The sequence below is a fragment of the Anomalospiza imberbis genome, chromosome 3, assembly GCF_031753505.1.
Source record: "Anomalospiza imberbis isolate Cuckoo-Finch-1a 21T00152 chromosome 3, ASM3175350v1, whole genome shotgun sequence".
In the NCBI taxonomy this organism is placed as follows: Eukaryota; Metazoa; Chordata; class Aves; order Passeriformes; family Viduidae; genus Anomalospiza; species Anomalospiza imberbis.
In genome coordinates, this window is record NC_089683.1 from 52937561 (window position 1) to 52962343 (window position 24783).

The 24783-nt window shown below is 39.7% G+C and overlaps 1 protein-coding gene across 6 annotated transcripts in view; it reads left to right on the forward strand.

Annotated features, from left to right (window-relative positions):
* NCOA7 (nuclear receptor coactivator 7) overlaps positions 1-24783 on the forward strand; it is an 83532-nt gene that overhangs the window by 31226 nt on the left and 27523 nt on the right. For all 6 annotated transcript variants that reach the window (XM_068184386.1, XM_068184384.1, XM_068184388.1 and 3 more), the window contains one exon: positions 10920-11173. In XM_068184386.1, the coding sequence (XP_068040487.1) occupies positions 10920-11173 (254 nt within the window). The remainder of the gene's footprint in view (positions 1-10919; positions 11174-24783) is intronic.

Consider the following 24783-nt stretch of genomic DNA (forward strand, 5'->3'; position numbering starts at 1 on the left):
TTTTTCTTTTCTTTTCTTGTTTTTTTTTTTTTTTTTTCTTTTTTGGCAGTCCAAAACTACAGCATATGACTCTGGTCCCATGGACAGATGCATTTCAGCAATTTTATGCATGTGAAGAACCATACTGTTAGGTGTTACAGAACAGTGAAAGCTGCTTGTAAGAGTTGAGCTGTCCAGGCACGAGTGGTGGGAGCAGGTCCAAAGCACTGTGGCTGCAGGGAGACGTGCCAGAGCAGTGGAGGGGAGGGGAGGCCAGCAGCTCCCTACCCACCTGCCATAGCAGGCGTAAGACCCAGCATGCCAGGAAGCTTTCCTTCCCAGCCCAGAAGGGAATGGACTGGTGGGCATAATGGCAGGCAGCAGGACAGGATGTCACAGAGCACCTTCCTTATCTGGCTTGGGCTGGCTGGATTTGATAGGAGGTCTCTTCAGGAGGCTGAAGATAGCTCCTGGCCTGCTTGTCCCCACCTCCCTCCTGCTCTGCATGTGCAGAGAGGAGGCAGCAGCACTCAGCCTTCTGGGTGTGCTGCAGCCTGGGTGCTGCTGCAAGGAGCAGAAGGGCTGCCTCACAGGATTACATTCAGGAGCACTGTAGCTCCCTGGTTTCTTCAGCTATTCTAGTTCAGCTACTGCCTCAAGTGCATTGAGACCTCATGAACTTTCAGAGTCCAGAGTTCATGGACACAGAGCAGAGCCTCTTGTGTCTTCCCATCTTCAATCGCACTGACAGAGGGCAAGGTTTACTTTTTGCTTTTTCATTTTCCCTGAAGTAATTGCTTCTTCCCCTTCCAGACATATATATATATATATTTTGACTTCAGGTTAAAAGTTTCAGCAGAAGTGAAAATGAAAAATTACTAACTATTCTTCAGGCAAAAATAAATCCATAAATAATATAATATTTGATATAAAACCCACAGAGGAGTTTTAAGAAGTAGTAATTAATACACATTTTATCTCTTAGGAGCGTAATTGAGGACCGACTACATTAATGTAATGGTATGGCTGCTGAAAAATATCAGACCACGTCAAATTCTCATTTTAAGGTGTATGCTTGTTAGAAGTTGCTTTTGTACATGCCTGCCATGTGATTATCCCACGCAGACAAGCTCTTCCTGTCTTGTCATCTTTATACCTGTGGTTAATGGTCTTTTCGCTACAATATTAAAAAGGTGGTGCCCTGTTATTTTGTATAGAAGATGATGCAGACACCTGTTCTGGGTGTAGATTGATCATGATGCTCACTTACAAAATATCTGTTGTTTGAGACAATATCAGCCATTATTCTAAATACTGAAACTACACATTCCTTTTTCTTCCTCTGTGACAGCATGGCTGTGTGTCTTTTCAGAACTTTAATCCACTTAACAGTATCTTAAGTGAACTTGGACATTTCTTCTGTGCTGCATCCCAGTTCACGGGAAGTCTGTTCAGGAAGGCCATTAAACTGCTCAACATGCAAAATAGGTTGCAAGTTGTTTGAGGACAATGAAGCAAACACAGAAATGAGGTATGCAGTTGGTTGGTTGAGATTTGTTTTTAGCAATTATGCTGAAATACCTTAAATAAAACCTTTTTCCACTCATGTTGCTGTGCTTTTTGCTCTAAATTTGTTCCTGAATGGATGTTTCCAACCTGTTTGTAGGCCTGTGCACAACATCTCTTATACTGTGATCTCCAGCTGTTACTAACAGAATCCTTGAGAAATATGTGGTGACATTTGGATAATTTTGGTGTTATGAAAGTTAGCATTTAAAGCCATTGGTTTGGCTTCCATGTAGTGCCTTTTTTAAAAGAAAAAAAACTTTGGCCTTGTCTATTAATAATATAAAGGAGAAAGTGTGGGGTTTTTAATTTGTGTTTTTCTTTTTTAAACTACTTTTGTTAACAGCTGTATTAAATTCATAGTTTGATGCCATAGAGGTTGGTGCAGTGATGCAGAGCACCTCGACATTTAATTGGTAATTTGCAAAGTAACTTTCTTAAGAAAAGCAAAAGCTAATGCAAAGACAGGTACTTTAAATTCAAGTTCCCTCCCTCTCTAAGATATCTCTATTATTGGTCATTTAAATAAGAAAACTGTTGAATTTTTGACTTTACTTTGGTCACTGACTTCTCAACCATAGCAACTTTTGGATCACTCCAACCCTTTTGGTCAGCAAACACTGATGGGTGACTTCACTTACTGATTTACGTCAACTTACTCAACATTAAGATCCTTTTTTATGGAGAAAACAGCACTTTATTTTCTCTCTGCTGCTGTTGGAGAAGTAGAATCACTGCTTCCTTTTTGCAGCAGGGGAAGCTGCAAAATCTTCCAGCCCTCAGAGTACCAATGTTTATGAAAATTTCCCATCATCAAAGCACCTTTTCTGGATAAGTTTGAAGACTCTGCCATGACCACTTCGGTGCTCCTGTGCAGAGGTGTGTTGGGCATGGCGTGGTGTGTGCCTGGCTTGGCTTTCTGGCATCCTCTTTTTACTGATCTGAAGGAGCATAAGAGAGGCTGTTGCTTGACAAACCCTTGCATCTCAGCAAAGGGCTTGCTTGGAGGAGCAGTCTTGACTCTGCTTATGGCTGCCTCCTTTTGTGTTGACACCAATGCTAGCACAGCCAAGTGGGATCTAATGGGGGAGTGATCCAATTTTTAAAAATTAATTCACATATTGGTATTTTTGCTGGGTTATCTTTAACCTACATGGTTTCCCAGATCTGGTCCCTGTGCAGCTGCAACAAATGGGTTTGTGCAAGAATGGGGACCACTCCTGGGCCCAGAATCAGTGGTGAGAAGAGAAAGAGGGGCACCTTCATTTGTTGACAGAAGAGGCTTAAAGGTGCTTCTTTGAGCTACAGGCTTTGAAACAAGTCTCCTTTTCCTCAAATCCTGTTTATCTCTAGAGGTTTGCTGTGCTTTTTGCCTCATTACTGTTGCATTCACCATTCTTGATTTCTGCTGGGGGCCAGGCACGGATGCTCAAGAATGAGGGGCAGGGAAAAAGAGGGAGTGCCTGCAGGTATCCTTCAAGAGTCTGCCCACATGTGTACAGCCTTCTAACAGTTTGCCATGTAGATTTCTTCTGAGAAAAAAACCAAACAAGCCCCTAAAACCAAAACAAACCAATCAAATCACCAAAACTGAAAGACTGTATTCCTGTCACTGTGTTCTCTGTGGGCCTGCCATGATGAATTTTCATATTGGCTGTTTGTACCTTTTTGCATCTTTGGCAAACAACATGCCTAAGCTATTTATTTTTGTCTGCATTTCACTTTTATCTGAATGTAATTCTTGAAAGAATTTAATTTGGTATCTTTGGTACTTCTCATATGAGAAATACTAAGATAGCACTCCTTGAGTTTTTTTTTTTTCCTGGAGGTGGATTCCGGCTACATTACTGCTGCATGTTGTGGGGCACATTTCCTGTGGGTTTTGCTGTAAATGACCATTGATTTTCACCTACTGTTTTATTGCTTCCTTGCAGATGTTTATTGCCATTTGAGTCACTGAGCACTAAATTTCTTTCTGGTTTCAGTCAGCTTAATCAATACTAAAACTGCTTTCTATTATCAGGAAGCTTTGTTACATAGATGATCTGAGAAAGTGGGTGTGGAGCAACCACTGTATGGAGCAGCACACATCCCCCAGAGCTTTCCATATACTATGCTGATGCCTTTGGGATTGTTCTTAATTCTTGCATTTTGTTTCCCTATGTTAACTATTAATTTTAAAGGCCCCTCCTTCTTTTTTCAGGGAATTTGAGTTTTATGAAGAGTATTCACTTGAGGAAGGATTCAGTGAGTTTATCAAAGTTTTGGAGAAACTTGAGTTGTGTGTCAGCCAGCCTGATGAGCTTATTGTCCTCATCAAAATAAAAAAAGTTTACTGTGGTGTGGCTCGTTCTGTGCAGCCTGTCTGTAACATCCTCCCTTGCAGTGTAACTGCAGTTCCCTTTTTCTTGCCGTTTCACTCAGCAGATCTGGAGGGGAGGGGTGGCTCGAGGGGCTGGCATTAGGTGGGGGAGAAGGCTGGGAGCCAGCACTGTCTGGAGGTGACAGGGCAGGGCCATCCCTCCCTTGCCAGGGCTTCAGTGCAGGGAGAATGCCTTGTTGAGCTACTTTCAGAAGAATTCCTGGCATGTGGAGGAGCCCTTTGGGGTGATTAATGAACACTACAGTAGGAGAGAGTATCTGGCACTGTCAGAAGAAGAAAGCAAGAGAGTGTGTTAAAGATCAGTTTGGTATTTGTGACAAAATAGTTCTGTGGTGCTGCTCTGACTGAATAAGCCTATTAAGTGAACGTCTGGCAAAGTTAAAGGAATCATCTGAGGGGAAAGACTTCTTCATTTTGCCTTCTGCCTAAGGCTGTTCTTTGAGAGCTTGCAGTAACTAAGGTTATAAGGGAGAGAATCAAATAGATGTCTAAAGCAAGCAAAATAGCTTTCCAGAAACCTTTTCCTATGGAAAAGATTTTATTAAATTGTTGTCTTAGCAACCGAGTGCTGAATACATCATGACCTCTTTTGCTAAGTAGACACAAAAGATGGGGATACTTTTGCTTTTGAAAATGGAAAGTTTAAGGTGTATGAGAACAGTGTAGTCTTAAATTTAGGAAAACAAAAACTTTCTGACAACTCAAGACCCTCTTTGAGTTTTACCCAGGGAAACAAGGATTATTCCCACCCCTTAAATAAGCATAAAAGATGTTAGATGAGATATTTAAAATTACCTGATCTAAGTCAGAAAACTGGGGAGGAGAGATTAACATATTTTACTTAATGTAAGAACTCATCAGAAAGTCTTTAAAATTGCAGAACAACTCTATTGCAAATCCTCCCCTCCACATTACAGATGATGAAACAGATGTAGTGACTTGGTTTTTAAGCTAATGGCAGTATTGGGAAGAAAACAGATATACCCTGTATTGTCAATACAGCACTTCTGGAGCGTGCCAGCTTTCTTGAGCATTGCTGCTGGCTGACCATCTGTGAAGCCTGGTGTTGGTACTTGCTGTCAATCAGTAACAGGAGCTCCAATAAAAGTGGAAATTTCCAGCTTTGACCTGTGCTACTAACATCAGAGCTTTCAGGAGTTGTGTTTGTCCTTTGGAATGACCAGGTTATGGACACTTTTGAGTGTCTGCAACCACCATACTGGAACTACACGGTTGTCCTTGATGACTTTTTCAGAATTGATTTTTTTGTAGATTTTTCCTCTCTGTGGAATATATAAAGATATAAATATATATGATATAAATATATAAAGATATAAAGAACATTCTTTAAATATCTGACAAAAAATGTGTTCTCTCCCTTACATTTGCTTTACTAGTCTGTTTTAATAGTAAACATACAGCCTTGTGGCTTGCTTGTTTCCAAAACAGGACATGTGCCACCTGAAATGTCTGCTGTTCCATGGAGTGTGCTTCCTTGTGGGGTGGATGCTGTTCAGTGTGAGGAAGATTTCTGAGGGTCAATGGCTTTGTATTTGTTTCTGTGCTGAAGTGAAAGTAGTTGCACTGGGAAGGTCTGGGTTAAGTGTTATGGTCTGCCAAGCAGTCTGACTTCCTTTGGCTTTGCAAGCAGCAATAATTTATTTTGTCTGAGATTTGTTTATTCTTCAGGTTCCATGGGATGGGATGAGAGCAGGGCCGTGCCTGGAGCTGGCTGAGTTGTGCTGGCACTGAGCTGAGTGAAGGGGAGAGGGGTGATCTGAGCAGGCTGGGAGAGGAGGACTGATTAATACCAGACCAGTGGGTGACTAATGGAGATTTTTACTGTCAGATTTCTATAGGTAGGTATGGGTGTTTTTTTGATGTGACATTTGATTTATTGAGCTCTTCTGGATGGGTGGAGAAAGGCATGGAGGGTAGAAAGAAACTAGTATGTACTATAATCAGTGCAGAGATTTAAATTAAGATTAAAATTATTAATTCTGAAATAATTGGTATGCATATCATTTTTATATAAAGGAATCCTAATGAGAACAAAAGAGATTAAGGTGTTTGAAGTGTTTCAAAGGTTTTTTTTTGTAATCTTATTGTATGTATGCATAAATAGATTTAAAAATGGTATTTGAGGAACATGATCTGTTTGTGCTCTGAAGGATGTTAAGATGATTGTATGCCAGATATCAAGGCACATTTTAGAGGATGCACATTGTGGAAAATATTTAAAAAGGAAAACTTCAGCTTGTCAGCTGGAAGATAAAAAGATTTCTTCTCCATTCCCCCTTCTTTTGTTTATATTTTTGGAGGGCCACTTTATTAAATGCTTTTGTTTCTAAAGCTAGAGTTTTTCATAGTGTATGCTCTTTATTAATCTAATGCATCATAAGAAATATTCCTTACTATCACAGGAGTTTTTTAGAACATCCAATGATAAAGACCTAGTGCTCTTTGACTGTGATATTACGTATTGAATGAGGTCCTATTGAATTTTCTGTTAGACATTGCTATTGAATAAATGTTAAGCAAAACAAAATGAAATTTCTAGGAAAAAAGATATTGCCAGATTTCTATGTCTTTATTGTTTCAGTGTCAGAGTTGCTTTACTGGTTGCTTGTAGTTTCTAGTGGAAGTTGGCAGATAAAATCATCCATCTTTTCTCTGAGCAGTTTTCTTTTTACCCTAACCACCTACCTTGTAAGTGTAATGGGAAATTCAGGCTGTTTTATTCTAAATATCAGTTATTTGCCTTTCATAGGCAGTCAAATAGAATTGGGTCTGGAAGATGAAGTAGGCCATTTCTTGGAATTTTCCTAGCTCTTTTCCTGTAAGTCAGTGCCCAAGGTATTAAACAGTCAGTTGCAAATTAATTTAAGTAAGCACTGCTAACCTTGCATTTTTACCTGCCTATTCTGAGACTGTGTCCATTTCAGATCATTAGTCGTTATTAAATTAAATGATCTTTGTATTGCAGTAAGTTTTGCTTTTGCTGGCAAACTTTGTATTTGGACAAACTTAGGAAATGTCTTACTGGTTGTTGCTCAGAAAGCACTTGAGGGGCTGGAAACTGATTCCTCTGTATAAACATTTCTCAGAAAAAATGTTTTGCCTGTCAGAATCAACTAGCTTGAAAAATGTTATCTGGTGTCTAAATGAAATTACAGATGTGTAAGACTTTTTTCATAAACAGAAGTGTTTTTGCAGATAAAATGTTTGTTTATCCTGCCCTCCCTGTTTCTTTCTTTTTCTTTCTACCCTCAGTTGCTTTCTTCATGGAACACAACATATCCATGTACTGATACTGAAAACCAAGCATTTTCTGCAGCAACACTTTATTAATTCACGGTATGCATCTTGTTTTGCCTGAAAGGCTGATTTAATTGCAGAACAAGATCAAACTGAGAGGTTTAATTTTTTTTTTTTTTTTTGCTGTTCAGCTCCCTTTTACTTTCATAACTATTAGGACAAAACTGAATGTTAGGTTTGTTCACAGACATCCCCTTAGAAACTGAACAAACCCACTCAAAATCTTCCAAAGTAGTTGAAAAAATAAATAATTCAACAAATTATGTTCTTAAAACCATTGTTCATAGCAGCTCTTGTCATGAAGTTTGGGAAATACCTGAGAGCAGAGAGAAGAGTAGATTAGACTTTCAGCCCCTACCTTCTTTAGGAGGCGACAGATTTGAAATCTGAGTGGGAGAAGGACTGGCAGCTTGTGTGGGACATACAGGTCAGTGTGAGAGAAGGGTGAGTGGAGGCTGAAGGAGATACTTCAAGAGAATGGAGTTTAAGATGAAGTAAACCCTTCATCTGTGCTCTACACAGCCCAGTCTCTGCTGCACTATACCAGTGTGCATTAATAATTAATTGCCTCGTGTGTATACAGGGCTATGCTTTACTAAGAGGCTGCATAATGTCAAAAAAGCATAGTAGGTTTGAGGCTGCCGTTACGGCTTTAAATGCTGTTGAAGGCTTGTTTTAGTTCCTTGATATATTACAGGCGAGGCTTTTCAGGAGTGTGAATTGGAGGGGTTTTGGTAATTTTTACCAGGCTTTAGAAACCTCAGGAAGAAGCATCTTACAAGCAGAGATCATAACCCTAGACAGAGCTGCAGTTACTCCGAGTCCTGTCTGGAATGTCATGGATACTTGGTCTTAATTTTGTTGTTTTTCCTAATGCCAAGGCTAGCACTTTTGGAGTTGGATGGTCATGGCCTTGAAACAGAGCAGTGGGCAGGAGGAGTAACCTTGGCACCATCTGAAAATCTGGTACCTATGATGACGATGGAATAGAAATTATGGAGTCCCCAGATTCTTGATCACTTATGCCTGAAGTACCGGTGGCACTGTCCATTCACAGCAGCAGCAGCTGTGGCTGGGGATGCTGTACATTGTGTAATGAGCCCCCAGTGTGCTGTAGGAGTAGGACTGCAGCCAGATTAAACACTGAGGACAAGAACCAGTCAGTTGCATTGCAGTGAGTCAGTTCAGACTCTCCTTTCTGCTTTCCTTTTTTTCTGTCGCTAATGGACCAGTTCTGTTTTAGCTCTTCATTCTAAAAGTTGCCAGGGGCATCTTTGAAAACTCCAGTTCAAATGAGAAAGTTTTAAGGAAATTACTGACAGAAGCTGTTAGTATTGTCACAAGGACTGTTGACCTCTAAAGAGGTTTTACACTTTAATCTTTTCTTCCCCTTCCAGAAAGGGTTCTATGTTTCCACTAGTGGCTCTCTGTTGTTTTGAGATACTACATTCATACTACAGAAAGCTTACTAAACAGAGTTTGTGATCACAAAAATAGACTGTGAATCTGAAGACAGAAGTCTCTGCTGCATTGTGAGTAGACATGGGGTGCCAGTGGATGCTTGCTAGTTCTCATCTACTGAAGCAGATGATTTGATGCACACACACAGGAAGGTCATTGAGTCACTGGACTCAGAAGTCAGGAATATGGCTCCTTTAGAAGTCTGTAATTGGTTATAGCCATGGTAGGAATATGGCATTTCAGCATAGAGGGCTACGTTGCCAAGATTTACACCAGAGCTAAATATACACATTGTGCATGCAAAGCGTTTGTAATGTTTTTTGATTGCTACAGCAGCCTTTTATAAGGGCTGTGGCTTATTTTTATAGTTAAAAATATAGTTAAAAACTATAAAAACATTTTTATAGTTAACATTTTTATAGTTAAAAATAAGCCTCTTTTTCATATGCAAATTTTAATTAGTCTAGTGTAACAGTCAGTTTAAGCAGTTCATTTGTTATATAGATGTAGTCACTTTTATCTTTTTAAATCCCTGTGTGGTGTTTTCATATGTAGTCAGGACTGAATCCATGAATTTCATACACAGTAACTGTCTCTTGCTGGGTAGAGCATGAGCTACTACTGCTAGTTGTCTTACAGATCTGGGGGTTTGAATGAATGGGGAACACAGTATCCTCGCTGTGTTGGCTGCAGGATGTGAATCTTCCTATTTTGGGAACCGTGAAAGAAATATGTATACCTACATGTGTGATAGACACTGTTTGTAACACAAACAATACAACAATATTGTTGTATTTTGAAGTGTTTCACTGGAAAGTGTTGTTCACATGTTGTCTGAGAAACTGACCCTTCTCAGTCTAAGCGTTCTAAACTTGGAAATGGTTTTAGTATTTTAATTTTGAAAAAAAATGCATGTAGCCTGAAATGTCTAAAATTTGCAATTGCTCTGTGTATGTATTTTATGTTGTAGTCTAAAAGAATACATGAAAAGCATATGAACATAAAAGGTGGAAGAAAGAATCTCTGAAATTCTTGCATTGTATTAATAACTTAATGTATTAAGTTTTCACTTACGTAAGCTACTGCTGTGAGCTCATGTGACCTTTTTCCATTTGTGGTGACTCACTGATTGTCTGCATTTTCTATGCATAATTCTTCCTGTGCACAAAACAAAGTTTTTGGCATCAATAAGATAAATATACTACTCACTCCCTTAGGTACCTTGTAACCAAGAAGTTAATGTACTGAAGAGAAGGAGCATTAGGTAGATTAGTTTTTCATTTTGGATGGTATGAGTCAGTGATTAACTGGGAGCTATTTTAGTGACCGTGACCCTCAACCCATAAAGTCAGTCTTGGCTCTCACTAAGCAAACTCAGTGCTATAGATGGTGATTTAGCAGAAAATTCTGTGTTAGGATTCCTGAAGCCTCTTTCTCATTTGATCTGTGCTTTAAGGAGTCTCCTAAAAAGAAAATACTCTTGTTGCTATAGTAATAAGTTGGAAGATCTATAGGCAGCTCATTAAGATTTCTCTCAGAAGAAATCTAGGCAGCTGGAAAATGTTCTGGCACAAGCAGTTTCTGGCCGTGTTGATAATGTTGAAAAAGGAGCTCCTGGGTGACACTTGGAATACCAGCTAGTGTGGGTTGTGCCAGAACAGCTGTGGAGTAGCATGAGGGGCCTCTAGGAGATAACCTTGGACAAAATGGAAAAAAATAACAAGTTTATATGAGAACAGATGGTTTTATGAAGCAGGAGCAGTGGACTGTGGAATTGTTGTTGGCTGTTGTGTCATAGTACATTGTGATCTGAGGTTTTATTTTATACCAAGCTTCATCTTGAAAACTTGAATTCAGTATCTTATCTTATTTTTACATTGAGATGTATGGTCCTTTTAAAAATCCCCAGCTTTTCTATGGTTTGTTTGTTTGTTTTTCCCTGTTCCTTCTCCTCAGTAAATAAGAGTAAAAACATTGCTACCTTTTTGTTATTCTTGAGAAGGTATCCTTGAGATCATGATATAATAGAAGAAAGAGTATAAGGTAGGATCATCTTAGTTACCAAGTTAGTGATGCCAAGTGTGTGATTTTTAAAGGGTTGTAAGGAATTCTGATATTAAATTAATTTTATAAAAATCAATTCAGAAAGTGAGTTAACTTCTCACTAGAGGTTGACTAAATCTTAATGTGGGTTTCTTTTCTTTATGCACAGTTTGAAAAAGAAAAGGCAAGTCAAACAAACCACCGAGACTGTCTCTGCCAATTCCCCTGGATCTCCTGATTCCAAAACACCTTCTGAGAAAGATGATGAAAGTAAAGTTATTTTGGAGCAAATCAGTTCCTCTGAAGACAACTGTAAATTTCCTGGGGAAAAGCAAACTGCTGCAGACAAGGAAAAGAAAAAGAAAAAGTACAATCAACTGAAAGACATCAGACGCACAGAACTTAAAAGATACTATAGTACCGGTGAGTTATATTCATGCTGTAGTATTTTAAAATAAGTTTGTTTTGATAGCTTGCTAATGTATTTTTCTCATATTGTGTAGATCTTCTTAAAAGGATAATTAACTTTGGATATCCTTCCTATAAAAGCAAATAGTATTATATAGTTCAAAATATCTGATACTAACTTAAACCTTGCATTCTAACAAAAATACCTATATCTTGTTTTTCAGTTCTAAAACTCAGTGTTGTTATAGGCAGTAGTTATTTTGTTATTGCATTTTTTAGTTATTTTTAAGATCAGTCTTCAATGTTTTATGGGGTTCATTTTTTTTGGAAGGGCTATTTCTTTCATAAATTGATATATACTGTTTAAGGCTTCAGTCTTAATTCATATTCATGTTTGTTAAAGTGTGAGGAAGTAAGTAAATTAAAGTAAAGTAGTAGAATTAAGTAAATTTTTAAACAAGATGTCAAAGGGCTTGTGTGATGGCTTGTTTCCCCCTCACCCCCAGCTAAGTAAATTAATTATAAATTCCTTTTTAAAAGATTTTTTTGCAAGTACTTCAGAAAAAAATAATTGCACATTAATATATGAGACGAGTCATATACACATCTGTTTGTAGTTCTTGATTGTAATTTGTTAGATACTCTTAATTGATTATATATATGATTTATGAAATACTTCGCATTCCAGATTTTGTCTTGGTATTTTGCTGGAAGGAATTCTTAGATTTGGAGAACTCTGGTTCCATCTTGTAAGGGATCCTTTCCCAAAGAGAAGGAATGGAACAGAAAACTGTAGCTATCCACAAAGCAGACTTCTTTACTGCTCACACAGTGTGTGCATGGATGGCTGACTCCTAAAGAGGAGTCCTCTTTAAGATAAATAAAAGAAATCTGCAGAGAAAATGTTACATGTTGAGTGGTCATGCAGACTAGCCCACAACTGAAGAGCACCTTTTGTGAGGCAGTATAGGCTTTGCCATAAGGAAGATAAACCGTGGACTAATTCTTCTGGCAAGCTCAAGGGTTTACAGTGATTTCTTGATAAGGCTGTGACTTTTGGCAGATTTGAATATGATGAGATCAATAATTTGAGAACTAAAAGAACTTTTTCTATCTGAAGTTCTGACCACGCTGTTCTGGAAATAAAATCTGTAAAAGGAAAACTGGAGAGCTGTTAATAAACAAACCTGAAAATTCTTTCTGCTTTGGTAGTATGCTGATATAAAAAACTGCAGACACACACAAGTATAAACTTCTGCTGCATTCCTAGTAAAGTGCTTCTGCTAGAAGCACTTGTTTGTTGGTTTGTACCTAGAGGAATTTAGGGGTTTGTGAAGTAGCTCAATTTTATTTCTCAAGTTTTTCAGAAGTTAAACTAAAAAATTCTGCAACAGTTGGCTCTTGGGGTGGTGAGATGAGGGGCAATGGGATCACACCCTGTCAATTAAGAATGTGGCAGTACTAGCTAAGGAGAATGCAAAGATGTCTTTGATGTCTTTGAGTTGTCTTTGACTTGTGATCCAGCAGTCAGTACAAGCTCAGGTTTTACTTACATCTGTTTCTTAAGTGTTCCCCAGTTTCATGTGGACTGGCATCATTACAAGGTGACTTGAAATGATACTGAGTTTCTGAGTTCTTCAGAAATACAGAATTTCTGTTGAGAAATAATTTCATGCTGCTGTTGAGCTGAGCACAGACCCAACTGGCAAAATCCAGAGAGTTTTTGCCTTGTTTAAATGCCTTCTTTTCGGTTGTTCCTAAAGGCTTTTACCAACCGAACCACCAAATTGCAGAAGTGAAAGTTTAAATAGAGGCGGAAAAGAGTTGATTGTGAAACAAGTGCAGTAGCTCCATGTGCAACTTTCAAAATGAAGTCTTTTCAGTAGAATTGTTAGTTGCCATGGCACTGGGCTACATGGCTTATACTGCCTTCACCCACTGCAGCTATAGCTCGCAGGGTTACCTGCTCAGCTGTTTGTTACTACTGCTCTCCTGAAAGCTGCCATCTTTGCCAACATCCTGAGTAGTTTCCGAGAGCTGTCTGCACACCCAGAGCAGTCTGAAAGAACTGGACTTGTTTAAGTAGTTTGCCTTTTACCTGCATATGCCATGGCAGAGGACAAACCCATCTATCTCGCTGAGCTGAGTTCTGCCAGGTGTGCATTCAGCAGTTCTCTGCTGGAAGATGTGTCAGCTGCAGTGGTGGGAAAGTACTGCCAAATCTGTAACGACTTTATCTTTTTATTGTTGATATACTTTCATATGAAAGTGTCTGAGAGGGATTACCCATGCATATATGTGTGTCTTAATTATTTAATGTCAGGGGTACATATACTTCCCCTTCTCTGTCTTTTTTCCCCCCCTGACTTGTCCGATTTTAGATGTTTTGGAAGTGCTCTGACTAAAAAGCATGCACTTTCTCTGCTAACCATTTTTCTATTTATGTTTTCTGAAGGTTTTGGGAGTTTTGGTGTCTCTTTCTGCCCAACTGTCCAACTTTGACTAATATCTAGAACATGATAGGGGGGTTGGAGCTAGATGATCTTTAAGGTCCCTTTCAACTTAAACAGTTCTGTAATTCTAACTTCATGAAAATCTGACACAGGAATTACTTCTATTTTCCCTAAATGCTTTCTGCACTTTATCAAAATGTTTAACTTTCCTCAGAAGGAAAATTTATTAAATGTAGCATCAGCCTTGCACATTCCCATGATAGAACCAAGCTTTGTGGATTAATGGGGGATCTGTCATTAGATTATTTGAATCTAGAGGAGTTGTGTCTGTCAGTCTAACAGAATGAAGACCACTGTGTTCTGAATAATTTCCCTTTCATATTTTACAGGACAAGAAATCCTTCTTTATTTATTGTTCTAAAAGATTGGGGAAGGAACATAACATCTCATTATAACTTGTTCCATGCACACCATGTCCTTTCGTTAGGGGCTTGTGAATGTGTTTGCCTTTTTGAATTTGCAAATGCAGTGACATCCTGACTCCCACTTTCAATGCTGTGCTTCTTAATAGATTTTAATCGCTTTTTAATAGATTCCTGCAGGCACCAATGCTGTCAGGAGGATTTTGTTGACTCAGTAAATTCCTCTTCTCCGGTGGAAGGACTAACACAGCTTCTGAAGGCTGTGCAGAACTGGAGGTGGTTATCCCTGCCAAGCTCTGTATAAAAGATAGCAGTTAAAAGATTTGGATTATCTGGGGAAGGTGGAAGCGCAGCAGTGCAGCGAGGAGCTCCTCTCCTGCGTCCAGGTGCGGCGTTGTGTTAATGCCGGCAGCCGGCGGGTGGCAGCGCCGAGCCGAGGAGGGACGAGGTGGTGTGACTGGGGCATCCTCTAGGAAGGGATCCTCCAGCATCCCTCTCCCATCCAAGACTGTTCGGTACAGCATATCGGCTTACACTGTGGTGGCACCCTTACAGATAACCTGATGGTATACAGGAATGATCATTTTTCTTGAGCCACTGCTAAGTGGCTGAATAGATCCTACTGCTAGAAATTTTCTCCAGTGTAGCCTCATAGCTTCCTTTCCTCTTAGCACTTGCGCTGTTCTTCAGTGGGTCTGTAGTTCCATAATAATTTGCAACGTTCAGTCTCCAAATCTCATCCTATAAGACATTGCCTTGCAGACACAGCCGTTGTTGTCTTGCCTTGAATCAACAGAGATGCTAATACTGCTTGTTGTTTTTCCTGAAGATCAATGGAAATAACACTCCTTTCTCTATATTTTTGCCACATCTTTTGGCTTATGTGGTAATCTGCTTTTGAACTTTGTCTCACTCTTTCTGCTGTTGTTGCTGTAGTAAACAGCATTCAGACTTCCGAGGATATGTCTGTCTGGCACAGTACAATGGTTGTGTAGGTACTCTGGCTGCTGTACTTGGTGCCCAGGATGCTCTCCCCTTCTCCTTGGGATAACCCAGCTGACCTAAATTTTGCAGCTTGGCTTCTTGGTTTTGACATGTTGTCTCTGGGAAGCCTGTTTTTATTGAAATATTAGGAAATCACAATTCCTGTCAAGAGTTGCTGAACTGAATGAAAACATATGTGTCGTGCCACTGAAGACACTGAGGCAGGTAAAAGTGTGAGTTTCTGAAAGCAAGCAGTGTAACAGTGGTCAAAAACCACGCTGAATTTCATCCATATATTTATTCCAGCATGATATAATGTGTCTTTCTATCAGATGTACATAATATTCCTAGATTCCACTGATTTTGCTTGAAAACGTAAGCAGGCAACATATGTGAGGAATTAGTCTCCATTAAAGAATATGTCATAGAGAAAAGTTTGGTTTAGCTGGCTTGTCCCATATCACAGAGTTACTTTTGTAAGTAACTCAACAACATAAAATCCAGTTGACTAGCTTATCATTCTGCTCTGTAATCATAAAGCCATTCAGTGCGTGGTGTTCAATTTCTGCAGGAGTGGGAGGGGAGAGTAACAAAACCCCCTCTTAGTATAGCTCTGATTTACATCAAAACAAGCAGGACTCCTAAACACCACGAGAAGGAAAGTGGTATATGTCCATTTAATGAGAGAGTATATCACATGCTGAGCAGGAGGTGCCGGAGTATCACCCTAGGGGCAGCCTAGGGCAAGCCTTTTTTTTGACTTGTCCTTCCTGCCATCCCTTAAACAGGGAGTGATGCAGGAGCATGTGTGCAGTTACCAAGCTTCTGAATGTTCTGGGTAAATGACCAAGAACAAATATTAGTAAGTAAAGCAGAGAGTGCATAACAATTTTCATTACTCATTATGTGGTGAGATTGGCCCTGACTGGCACAAAAACAGTAGAGGCAGTTCCCATGATACCAGAAGTACTTTGTTTCAAAGATGAAAGTTGCTTGCAATGCAGTGAAAATTTATAGAGAATTTAAATGTAATGAAATGGTGGGACACTTCCTGAACACACATCGCATAATAGTTAGGTCATCTGCTAAGAAGGCTTAATCTGAAGTGGACTTTTCAATATATATATTGAGTTAAACCTGGAAATTTCCTTCTGCTTATGAGTCCTGATTTTGTCTTTTGTATTACCTGGTACAGAATAGTAAGATGCAGTTGAGGACCTAATTAAGGTGCTACTCGTAAAAAAAGAAGAAAGAATAAAAAAGAGAAAATCCATATAAATTTTTTGCTTGTAGCTAGCTAACTGTAATCAGCCCTAATCTCTGGAGGCTTGATTTGGTCAGCCCTATTCATGTAGCAAATTACTTTCTATTCTAAGTAATCCAAGTGATATACTAAGTGGGCTACTTTGTGTTGTGTTAAGTTGTTTAATACAGCAGTAAGAACAGGATCTAAATTTTCTCAGGTTCTGCGACCTTGACTTAGTGCTTTGGCTTCAGCCCAGAAATGACTGTGGATGTAAGGAGGGGTGAAAATGCAAATAATAAGTTTCTTTCAGAATGAAGATCTGAAATAAAATTGAAGCAGCATAGGAAGATGTCAATTTGGTTATAATTGCCTGTGTAGAATACTAAGGGGATTGGAATAACTTGCATATGAGGGTAAAATGAAGGTACTGACTGGGCAGTGGCTGGTTGGGAAGCTTCAGGAAGCTGGTTTATTAGCACTGGTTATAGAAACCATGTGGAAAGAATAAAGTGGACAAATGACTGAAAGGTAGCTGTTTTCAGGTGACTTGTTCTGGAATGAGAACAAATGGTCTTGAATCCCAGAGGATCAATGTTAAGGCCACCAGGTTATATTGAAGCTGTGCTGTTAACATGTTTGCTAGAAACAGTTGCTCAGAGAAGGGATTCCTTGTCCAAAGGCAGGAGAATTCAATCTGAGCAGTAAGTATCAGTAATGATGTTGTTAGCATTTAAGTTCTGGAAAATTGTGTGGAAATCTTAATAATGGGCAAGCTCCCCATGTGTAGCGTCTGCTTCAAATTCTCATCTTGGTGGATAATCTTTTGTTTGTTGCTAAACTAAGTAAAAGATGCAAATAGCTGAAACTTGATATTTTGTATGTAATGGGTAGGTATTGCCCATCAACACAACCTTGGCATTATTAGCAGCATGCTCAAAGCAAATGAGCTAATCCCAGTGGCACACATGGCACCTAATCTTGAGACGGAAGACTGAGCTGTTTTTAAGTCTTCTGTTAGAAGGAAATGAAGCCAGTCAGAAATCTAATGTATATTTCAAGTAGGAGGCAAAGGAATTGAATGGGAAAGTGAAGGACAGAACATGAAAACTGTCCAGGAACATAAAAAATAAGAGATTTCTTAACTGTGTTAAGAATAAAAGACAAACTAAAATAATTTTAGCTCAGTATGTGATACTACCAGTTGAAATTTCAGTAATTTTTCTGGTGCTTCTGGCAGCAAGGAAAATGAAAGGACATAGAAGGAGAATTCATCTATTTATATACTGTGTTGTGATTTTCTCCACTCAGTTGGAAATGGAGGTAAACAGTAGCTTAATAGACATAATTCTTTTTAATTGACAGAGCTATTTTTCACATAGGAGTCCTGAGAGTTTAATTATTAATTTGTGGTAACTGATGGGGTTTTTTTTCAGTAAGCCTTTAAAAAAGTTTGATACAAAATTTTTATGTTCCTTCTTTAATTTTTGAATAGTCAATCAGGGCAAACTGCATTTGTAAGCATTACATTGCTGATGTCATGTACTAGTATTTTGTGAGGCCCTTGAGTTTATATTCTAGAATATCTCAAGTTTAAGATTTGGATGGTAGGTCCCTCTGGTAGGATGACCAAGTGTGTTTAGCTCTGAAGGGGTCAGTAGCTTTCTGTGTGATTCAACACATTATAGGTGAGGGGGGAAAGTGCCCATCGCAAGTTACCAATGTTGAGTTACATGAATTGAGTGGTAATTTGAGTACAGGCAGATTACATGTTTTAAAGGTAGGTTGTATGTCGGGATCTGTGATATTTAGATGCTCCCGAGATTGTAGAAAGTCTCTGTCTTTCAGCCCTGTTGCCAAAGGAGTCGTAATTTGTCTGTGCTGGTTTTCAAGATTGTTTATTCTTTCTCATCTAAAATGTTTTCTCTCTGACCTCCAGCAGGTCTGTGTTGCAGGACAGCGTGCGGGGCTCTGCCCCTCAGTGGGATGTTACAAACATTATATACCAAAAACTACATGTGGTATATTTACAATAATGTGCCAATAGCTATCACCCATGTTGAACAGTGTGTCCCCAGCCTAAACCAATAGAAAAATGCCAACACCACAGTGAATCATGGAGGGCATGAAGAAGAAGGACAAGGCACACCCAGTTTCCTCCATCTTGCCCCCTTTGAACCCCTTATCTAGAATCCTAAAATTCTACTTTTGCACCCATGCCACACTAATTACTACTTGTATCAAACAGTCAGAGCTTGTAATTCATCCTGAAAGATTGAAAAATCTTTTGCATGGACAGAAATCAGAGACAGTGTCTCTTGGGGCTCTGTACAGGGGGGGTTCCTGACCCCCTGCCAGGGTCCCAGACCTTCCAGGGCAGCCAGAGGGATGCCCTGGAAATCCCACAGTTGTAGAACAAAGCTTTCCAGGATGAATGGCTTGTTAACCACGAAAAATTACTTGGGGTACTTGATGTGCCTATTTACCTGACCATAAACTTGGAAAACATAATTTTACAGGCAAAAAAATCCTACAGGTACTTGAAAGTTTTATGCAAGTCAGTAAAAGGAATTACAGTATGACTGTGTGGCTGCTGCTGAACTGCTGCCTCCAAGCCTGGTGGTGTGTGTGATTCCAGGAGGAAGAAATGCTAGAGGGGCAGTAGGAAAGACCATTTCAGACCAGAGCCCATTTAGTGTAGTATATGTTCTCCCACAAGAGCCACACCTGGATGTCTGGAGAAGATTATGACACTACTGTCCTCTTCTGAGCTGCTCGTAGTTCATGCATTTAGAGTGCTCTACCATATACTCATCTTGCCTTTCCTTGGGCCTGTGCATGTTTCTGCAGTATCTTTTAGTGAAGAGGGCACAGGTTTGCTACCATTTTCTTCAGGAGCAATCTTGCTTCTGCTGGCTTTGTTGGGTGGCCATGGGTTCTTGTATAAGAAACTGAATTGTCAATCCCTACTCACAGTCTCCAAGACTCCTATGATTTTTCTTCTGCGTTTCTTTGGTGTTTTCTGGCTGGTTGGTTGAGTTTTTGTTTGTTCTTTTCTCTCTATAAAATATACCTCTTTCATAGTTTCCTTTTCAGAGTGAAGATCTTCAGCATTCTTTACATATCAGCTGTTTAATGGCTTTGCTTGTCCTTATTAGCCTTCTCTGTACCTCCAGGACCCAGGATGCTGGAACAGGGGATGTTGTTACTCTTAATTTGGGTTCTCTAACTTGGTTTACTGTTAGCTGTGTTTAGCACAGCTCAGGGAAGAAGGAAAATGTTGGACACTAGAGAGAGTTGTGAGACACTACTTTGGTTATAACTCTTCTTTAACGAGAAAAAACTGAAGAACCTTATCCTAAATTAATTGTGTAATTGCGATATCATGGCAAAGAGCTTTGACAGGCTCAGCAGACCAGGACATGGAGAGAAACAAGTGGAGATTAGAAATCAGGAATTCCTTTTTAACAGTGGCATAAATTATTGAATCAGAAAATTAAAAAGTGGTGTTTCTGTCATGGGGGAAAAAATATCAGGATTTGCTATTTTACAAAGTTACATTCCACTATAGCAATAACTCAAAGTAAGATTTAAGGCAGTGACATCTTGTGATTTATTCTGGAAAGGTCAGAGTAGGTTGTGTTTTGTTAGCTAAAACTGATCTCACTGCTGAAAGACCCAGGTGTGTTTCCAAGGGCTGAATTTTCAGAAGGAGTGAGGACTTATGTTCTTAATTATATTTAAACTCAGATGCACTTAACATGTCTTAAAGGTGGTCCCAGGGGAAGAGAGGAAGGCTATGGAGTGATTGGTCCCATAGCCCATGGTGAGACTGTGACAGGTGTGCCTGTGCAGGAGATGAAAAGGAAGCGTGTCAGGAGAATTAATAAAAAGAGTTGTCATATTTCTGCCAGGGATAATGAAGGGAAATATATCTCTATGGTTAGTGAATTCATCACTTCCAGGATCCACTAGCTCATCATGCCTGGGGTAGGCTGGCTTTCCTAGGTTGTGCCAGCTGTCTGCTGAGTCTTGTGCTTGCTGAGCACGGGTGCCCTTTGAAGTTAGTCTTGAGTACCTGCAGGGCATGTACAGCTCTTCAGAGGCAGTCTTGGTGGTGTATCCTGTGCTGGGATAAAGAGTTGGACTCTCATTGGTCTTTCTCTTCTGTATTTCCTGGGAGGGCTGTCAACCAGGCAGATTGGATCCTTTGCCTCTTCCCCTACCTAGGCTTCCAGAATCTGTACCCTGAGTGCCTGTGGAGCAGTCCTCTGTAGCACCCACATGTATCATCTCTCTCCTGTTCCCAGTGACTCACCGTAGCTCTCTTGGGATTTCTGCCCTCAGAGAACAGGCAGAATATTCTCATTTTAGGTTCAGACATTATTCTCTAAGACAGGAATATTCATAAGCCAAGTATGTAAGAAACACAGTATAATGCATTTGAAATCATATTGCAGATCTTTTGGTCTCCAAGCAGAGGCATGAGGTAATCATTTTTAGGGTGTCTGCATAACTCAGACCTGGTATCCTCAAGGCAGGCTTTTAATTTCTTCACCAAGTTCCCATATTATGCTTGAAAAACACTGTTGAAAGTTAGTATAAGTGCTCTGAAAAGCAGCACTCCCTTCACGTGCATTTAAATAATAATGCAAAGTTAAGCCACATTTTTTGATTGTGCAACGCCTTCACTCCCAGCTTTCTCTACTGACATTTCCTAATATCTTCTCAGTTGCGACATCATTGTTGCAACTTGTTGGGTCATGTTTGGGATCCAACAGTAGTAGCTTGTATAAAGTGAGTTGCTCTTTTCTATAGCTTCTGTGGATCTGTGTGATGAAGTGATGACAGTCAGCACACATCAGATGCTGATGTCATCTCCAGACATGAAAACAGGGCATGTGTCCTGTATCTTTAGAATCTTTGTGATTTTTGTCTCTCTTTTCAGCCTATGACCTTGTAAACACCAATCAGTAGACAGAACAGTGCAGTGCTTGATTTTAGGAGACATTGTCCTGGTTGGCTTACATGGCATAGCCTTCCCAGGCAAGCTGTGGTGTGCTCAAGCAGCAAAATAAATGAAGAAAACCAGCATGTTAAGAGTTTTCTAAAATGTCCATATTTTCTCTTGTGATGCCTAAGTATTCCTTCCCTCAGCTCTGCTTTGTTGACAGGCTGATTTTCCTCACTCTGTAGTGTCCTTGAATACCTAATGTAGTGGATAGTCAGAAATTTTATGGTGATAGTTTAGTGAAAGATGTGTTTAGATGCTGACATGTTCCTGAATAGGATTCACAAGTAATGCTGTCAGACCACAAAGGAGCTAAAGCCACTTCTTGGGGATGAAGTAAGTAAAGAGGAAATTTAAGTTCCTTAAATATTTGCAGTTTTTAGTGTAGAAGCTGTAGTATGTGAATATTGCATGAATATCAGTAGTCAAATTTTTATTGAAGTGTGCCTAAAAATACCTAATGGCAGAAGGAGTTACTACCTTTTTTATCAATTCTTTGAACTGACAGTCATTTTTTATTGAGCCTCTGTATTTTCTGGTGATCTCTTTATTCATCTGAGAGAATTGCTTGGAAAATAATTAGTGGACAATCAGTTTTTATTGATAATAGAGAAAAGTTGTTCAAGGCATAGATATTTCAGAGTCATGTGTCTGGATTTGTAATGATCAGGGAATTGCTATGTTCCTATGTCAGAAGTCTCACTAATGAAGGAGCACAAGTGTGGTTGTGATAGATGACAGCTGCCTTTTGTTTCAAGTTTCTTCAGCTGTAGCAAAGGAGGAAGCCAATTGATAGGATTCAGTAGAGTAAAAATACGCAGAAGTAAAGGTGAGGGCTTGTCAGGAGACTCTGGGGAAAGTGGGAAGCAGAAAAGAAAAACAGATACCTGAGTTGGTGAGAAAGTGTAGGTAGGGATTTTTTTTATTTCTCTTTTAACATGGTAGCAATACACTATCCAAATCTCAGTAGGGAATGTTTCTGTGTAACTTGCTGGTTTACTTCAGGGAAATAGGTCTGATCAGATGGCAAAAAAACATTTTTATATGCCCCCTAACTGCTGCAGCTGCAGCTGGCTAAAGGATGGAATGGGGCTGGGGTGTCTTTCTCAGAGGCTGCTGCAGCTGAAACATCAGTGTGTGGAAGGTGTCCCAAACCAGGAATCTGGCCCCTCTGGTGGTGGGGTTCACCCATGCTTGACAGAAGCTGAAAGAAAGACTTTTTATTTAAAACAAGTGATTTTAATGTGAATGCTGTTCATCTCATCACTTTGAGAGTCATGAGAAAAGCTAGAAAGATGCTTTAAATCACAATTACATCATCCTGTGCACAACTTTGCACATAGCAGAATTGCAGAAAGTTACTGAAATGTTAGGGTAGAAAGTAGGAATGGAAAAAATTGTTCAGATAAACTGATTTGTCTTCCCCCTTTATTGTCCCAAGTAAGTCTTTCATATTCTTGAGATCTCTGTGTGTAGGATCACTTAAGTGATACTTATTGTACTCCATCTCTGTCACCATAATTAGTATCAGGACTCATTAATTGATAAGGAAGCTACCCCAGGAAGCCTACTTTGCTTAATTTCTTACCAGTACCCTGATTAGGTTACTCTGAGGGATAACTGTTCTTCCCTGAATGTATTGTGTTTCAGATTCTTTCAAGCTACCTGAAGGTTTTCACTCCTTTGTCCTGGTGCTTGGCTAGACTATAGTAATATAATTTTATTGCTTCTAACAAATCTGTTATAGAGATGTGGGATTGGAATGTCCTGAAACAGCAGTGACATACTGAGCAGTGTGGAAAAATGATTAGTATATGATGTGGAAAAATTACTAGTTTCATACATGTTTAAGGAAACCGTCTTTTCTGTCACCAGCACGTGTTACTGTTTTTATCATAGCTTAAAATCTGTGTTTGGTTTTACTTCCTCCAACTCAAAAAGGATGTAGTAGGAGAAGAAAAGCTAGCAAGAAGGGCAGCCTGTGTGATCAGAGAAATAGGAGAGTCCAAAGTATCACAGTATTAGTCAGTTGGAAAAAGTGAAGTAACTAAGAAAAGATGCTGGAAATCTGTGACATCATGAATGGTATGCAGAAGGTGAATAATGACTATTTATTTGATCACCCTTAAAAAAGCATTAATTAGGATGTTCGGTGAAGTATGAAGTATAAGAAGGGAAGCACTGCTTTATGAGCACATGTTAGTGTGGGGTTCATTGGCATAGAAGTGGTGTGGAGCTCTTGAAAGAACAGAACAGTTCAGTGAGTGTTACTCTGGGAAATCTGTGGTTTTGGGGCTAATTAGGGGAAAGAGATCCCTACTGACATGTGGCCTAAATCTTTGGTAAGACAGAAATTAATGAGTAAAATGGACTTTTGCACCAAGTGTGCCATTGCCTCTGTCCTCTCAGGCTCCTGAGTTTGTTTGCCAGGTGTGGAAAGCGGTCAGTCCTTTGTCCCCTTATTTGCTTCTGCATTCCTGCTAGCACTGCCAGACATGAGGCTGATGGGTGGCTCGGGACCTGCCCAGTGGGTTCAGCTGTCACTGCCAGCGCTGCCACACCTCACACTCATTTGGGCTGGGCAGCAGTGGTGCTGATGGCATCATCCTGCAGTGGTGATGGCCCGTACTCCATGTGGGCAGCCCAGGAGACTCCTGATGCTCCTTGACCTATTCTATCTACTTAAAGAGCTATTTACACAGTTGCAGAGCTGTAATTCTCCTATCATGCGTCAAGGTCTTCTGGGTGATAAACTGATTGACCTCTTTATCGTACTCCTTCAATAGTTGGTTTCCAAATTACTCTTAGGTAACTCTTTTTTGTAAGGTTTCCTGTAACACTGCTAAATGAAATGTCAAGAGTCTGCTAGGAAACTGAGATACAAATATATCATTACAGGCAGAAAAATTCCCATTCTAGACCTGTCTGTTTTCAGTAAGCCTGTATTTTCTTGCCTGTTCTCACTTGGCATTCTTCTTCTCACTTCTTATTATTTTATTATTTTTACATAATTCCCAATTTACAAGTTTCCCAAAACCACAGAGAGGTTCAGTCCACCCACTCTGCCTTTTGCCTAAAAATGCGGTGTGATCAAATTTGCATTAACACCTAGTCACTTCTCATGGAATTGCAATCCCATCTCCAGTGTACATGCAGTGCAGGAAAATTTGTGAGGCAGAACCGTGAGTCATTTCACCACTAAGCAAATGTTCAAGTTCAAAAAGTAGCCAAAGGCAGTTGTTTAAAGCCTGTGGAGCTCTTCATCTAGTTTTGACTGAAAGAAACGTGTTTCCTGAGGCTTCCATCATGCCTGTGTGTGCTCTGGGTGCCTTTGTGGCTATACAAGAGCTTCCTGCCTTCAGATCATGTCAGAAAACGTTTGGCTTCCTGGAGGAGAAATGGGAACAGATAAGGGGAACTGGAGAGACAGTATATTGTGGTGTGTTACTTTGCCAGGCTTGCCAGTCCCTCTGCTGTAAACCATTCATGTAGAGCATGGTTTGTGACCTTGG